Source organism: Asparagus officinalis, chromosome 7, assembly GCF_001876935.1.
Source record: "Asparagus officinalis chromosome 7, Aspof.V1, whole genome shotgun sequence".
Classification (NCBI taxonomy): Eukaryota; Viridiplantae; Streptophyta; class Magnoliopsida; order Asparagales; family Asparagaceae; genus Asparagus; species Asparagus officinalis.
Genome location: NC_033800.1, coordinates 27,127,319 through 27,132,303, shown reverse-complemented (window position 1 = coordinate 27,132,303; position 4,985 = coordinate 27,127,319). Strand labels below are relative to the sequence as shown.

Here is a 4,985-nt window from a genome sequence, read left to right as displayed (position 1 = left end):
CTAGGCAATAATAAGAATATGAAAATCCATAATGAAATGCTAGAGAAAAGAGTTAGAAAACTTCTCTATAAACACAAAGAAGAGGGATGAAGAGGATTGAGAATGAATCCCTCAATCTGCAGTGAGAACTTCCTCCTTTGTAACAGAGACCCAATTTCTTTATACACAAAACAATAAAACCCTAAACCCTTGTTTAAAAACTTTGTTTAAAACTCTTCTTCATTACCTGAAAAGAGATCAGCAATTGGGTATTTATACCCTCTAAAAACTCAGCCAAAAAAAAAACCCCAAGCCAAAGGACAACAAAGCCCCCAGAAAGCTCCTCAGAAAAGTAGCCGTTGTGCCCAACGGATCTATTGTCGGTCGACCGAAAATTCCGTCGGTCGACCGATGAGAGCAAAAACACGAGGAAAACATTCTGGACCATCGTCGGTCGACCGGTGCGGTCGACCGATGGAGTTTTTCGGTTGCCCAGTGAACTTTTGACCTCAGGTTCGGTCGACCGGTGCGGCGACCGAATACTGATACTTCTGAAAAACAGTTTTGAAAGCTGTACATCTGATTTTGAAACACTGTTTAAAAATATCAAATAAATTCCAAAAAATGTAAAACTTTGGGGAATGATTGTAGACATGATAATAAACATGATACAATGACTGGTTTCGAATAAAACTTTGGGGAATGATTGTAGACATGATAATAAACATGCTACAATGACTGGTTTCGAAAAAGGACTTCCCAAATGAAAAATATCATCATTTAGCAAAATAGTCCAAAACACGAAAATGTAAACATGTGAATTTTGACATTTTGGCTAAACCAACTCTTGAAACTTTACAAAATGATATTATAGACTTAGTAAAACATGTATGAACTGATATTGAAGTCTATAAACTAATAAAACAATATTTTCACAAAATAGCATATTCTATGCAATGTTTTCAAAAACACAATAGAAAATATGAAATATATAATTTCATATATATAATCATAAAAACTCAAAACACATGTATGTATATATATAACTATTAGAGAGGGGAGAGGACCCTGGCCGTCACCCTCAACTAAAGAAACTAAAGAAAATTCAGTATTACCCAAAACCAAAACAGTGAGAAAATAGTACTTCCCCTTACATAAATAACTCAAAACACTAAAAGAGATCACTGCTAACTCAACTAATTGTATCCAGGCTCCAATTTGCTAGAACCTCCTCATTTCCCGCCTTCCAGTTACAGGTACGAAGCAGAACATTAATATCCTCATAAAGTCTCCTAAACACCATAACCTTATGCATCCTCTGATTGTGAAAGATCCGACGATTTCTTTCTTGCCAGATATGCCACACAGTAGCACTTAAAACCAATCTTGCCAGTTTGAATGTTCTATCCCTCACCTTGAATTTCTGTTGAATGTGCAGCGCTTCAGATGTGAGGTCTTGGATAACCGTAGGATCCAACCGCAATTTTAGTTTACAGAGCTTCCAAATAAAAGCTGTGAACGGGCATTGAAAGAAAAGATGGTCTCTAGATTCCTTCTCACCAGAGCAAAGAACACAATCTTCCACTGAGGTGATACCAAATTTTGAAAGCCTGTCTCTAGTAGCCATTCTATTGTATATACATTTAATCAAACAGCAGGCCATTTTTGGGTTTGCTGAAGGGAACCAAATCACATTGTAAAGATCAAAACTATTGAAATGAGTCCTAACTTGATCCCAAGCCGAAGCAAAGGAGAACTTACCACTAACTTCAGGAAGCCAAACCCATTGATCACTTTGTTCAGAAATTTTGATTTCAGCTATTGCATTCACCAGAGGCATAAGACAAGGTAAAGTTATATTCCATTGAGAATTTTGAATGATGTGAGAAACTGTCCAATTCTCAGTGCTAGTGAGCTGAGGAGTAGGATGTTGTATTAACTCAATAATTCTGCCTTCATGAATCCATGGATCAAACCAGAGTGAAGTAGATTCCCCATTTCCAATAGATTTCCGTATGCAATTCAAGGCTTTGAATTTGAGACCTGAAAGATACTTCCAAGTGCCAGAGTCCATTAAGTTAGAAGAAGAATTCCAGAAATTAACATCCTTGATATATCTTAAATTCATCCAATTAGTCCAAAGAGAATTAACAGTAAGGAGGCGCCAAATCAACTTTAAACCTGCAGCTTGACAGAGATCATCTAGTGTTCTGAGTCCAAATCCTCCTTCCTGTTTTGGTCTACAGACATTTTTCCATTTAATTGCATGCATCTTACCCTTCCAAAGAAAATTTGCAAAAGTAGCTTCCAAACTGTGTATAACAGAGCTAGGAAAGAAATAAGCAGAGTACCAATAAGATATGGTACTATACAGAACTGCTTTAATGAGCTCAAGCCTCCCCGCAAATGATAAGGAGTGAGTCATCCAACCCTCGATCTTATTCCTAACTTTATCAATTAGGGAGATAAAATCCTTAGCTTTAGGATAATTTATTGATAGAGGTAATCCCAAGTATTTCATAGGCAGAGTTCCTCTAGATATTCCCACAATAGAGCTTAGATCATTTGTATTAACACAACCCTTGATGTAATATATCCTGCTTTTGCTTCGGTTGATACTCAAACCAGTATGAAGAACCAGAGAATCTAGCAGATTGTTTATACCTTCGAAAGATTTCCTATTTGCTCTACAGAAAACCAGCATATCATCAGCAAACAAGAGATGGGAGACTTGCAGATTCTTGTTCTTCTTAATATTTTGAATTTCCCCTGAGATTGTAGCCAACTCCATCCCAATAGACCAGAATTCCATCACCAATACAAATATATAAGGAGATAGAGGGTCTCCCTGCCTAATGCCCCTATTACTCTTAAAAAAACCATTAGGGGAACCATTTAAAAGAACAGAGAAAGTAGCAGTTGACAGGCACTCCCTAATCCAATTGATCCATTTGACTGGAAAACCCATACAGTGCATAATATAGTATACAAACTCTCTGTTAATGCTATCAAAAGCTTTATGCAAATCAATTTTTAAACAAGCTCTTTTCCCATGATTCTTAGAGAAATCCCTTAGCAATTCATGAGCCAACAACGAACATTCACCTATATGTCTCCCTTGCAAAAAAGCATGTTGATTTTGTGATATCAATTCACCCACCACCAATTTAAGACGATTACTCAAAATTTTAGATATAATCTTGTATATGACATTGCAACAAGATATTGGTCTATAATCATTTATGGAAGATGCTTCTTGTGATTTCGGCACTAGGGTGAGGAAAGTATGATTGATCTGTTTAAGGAGTTTACCTGATGAGAAAAATGATCTCACTGCTGGAACCACATCAGTCTTGATTAAGCTCTAGTTTTGTTGATAAAAATAGGCGTTAAAACCATCAGGTCCTGGTGCCTTATCTGGATTCATCTGGAAAAGAGCATCCTTAATCTCCTTGTAACTTATATCCTTGCATAACCATTGTTTTGCTTCATCAGTTAGAACTCTCTTAACTGTCAATTTAGGGAAAATATTCCAATATGATTTTTGATTGAATAACCCTTCATAAAATTTTGGAGCCATGACTTTAATTTGGTCAATAGAAGAGATAGTAGAGCCATCTTTGTCAATCAGATGTCGTATGCTATTCATAGATATTCTTTGTTTTATAGCATTATAAAAAAACTTAGTATTTCTATCCCCTTGCTGCAGCCATGATTGTCGACTCTTTTGCCTCATCTCATCCTCCTCCTTGCTTAGCCATCCATCAAGCTCGAAACATAAAGCTAATTCAGTAGATTGTAATCTCTCATTATCCATGTCTTTATTTAGCTAATTCTGGATGTGCTCCAACTGTTTTGATAATTTTATAATATTTTCCTTTGTTGAAATGCCTGACTGTTTTGACCAATTTTTTAGAGCAGATTTTAATTCCTTTAGTTTAGAAACCAACTTGAACATTGGAGTACCTGCTTTTGAAATATTCCAGACACTATTGACCACATCTTCATAACCTTGACATTGAGTCCAGAAGTTAAAAAATCTGAATGGCTTTGGCCCTGAAGTAGTGCTGGGCATAAAATGGACAAGAGCTGGGGTGTGATCACTAGAAGATGTGCATTTATATTCTATAAACATTTGAGGAAATTTATCAATCAAAAAAGAGTTGCTCAGAGCCCTATCCAACTTGCCATATATTCTGAATCTACCTTGTTGCTTATTATGCCATGTCCAACATGAACCAGAGCTTTTGATATCAGACAGTCTACAATTCTGTATACAATCATTGAAATCTTTCAGATTCCTTGCAGTAAGCTTCCTTCCTCCAATTTTCTCTGATGTGTATCTACAAACATTGAAATCCCCCACTAAAAGCCACGGCATTTTGTTAATTTGAGCATGAATATCAGTAATATCATCCCATAAAGTAGATCTTAATGATTCTGAATTTTCTCCATAAATGACACTCAACATTAGATTGAGACCCCCATTATTTTGTAGAATTATTGTTATCTGCTGTAAAGTGACAGATAAAACAGTACCATTCCAGACCTCTGCATCCCAAGCTACCCAAATTCTTCCTCTACTAGAAGCAGTATAATTATTACAGTATGACCAGTGAGGAGGGATACATTTGGACACCCTGTAAGACTTTTCAGATTTTACTTTGGTCTCTAATAAACCCACAACACTAGGATTCAATGATTTAATATGTCTTTTAATATCCTTTCTCCTACTCAAATTATTCATGCCCCTTACATTCCAGAATAGCATTGTCATGAGGTAGTATTTGAAGATGCCCTTGTAACTCTCTTAGGGCCTAAAGAAGAATCTCTATTTATCTTCACCTGATTATATTTCTTCTTCATCAACAGCTGATTTTTACTTGTTATCCAATCAGGGTTGTCAACAGCAATAGGAAAATCAATACCTGTTCCATTCCCATTTTCCCCATCAGATTGCACAGATTCATTAACCGCTGTGTTTTCCTTGGTTTGATCTTGAATAC

At 36.2% G+C, this 4,985-nt stretch overlaps 1 protein-coding gene across 1 annotated transcript; it reads right to left on the bottom strand.

The window, feature by feature from the left end:
- LOC109846872 lies at nucleotides 1,172-4,756 on the bottom strand. The gene is made up of 4 exons (XM_020416110.1): nucleotides 4,186-4,756; nucleotides 3,946-4,104; nucleotides 3,376-3,489; nucleotides 1,172-3,291 (listed from the first exon to the last, which is right to left on the bottom strand). The coding sequence occupies exons 1-4, from the start codon at nucleotides 4,754-4,756 to the stop codon at nucleotides 1,172-1,174; spliced, it is 2,964 nt and encodes a 987-aa protein (XP_020271699.1).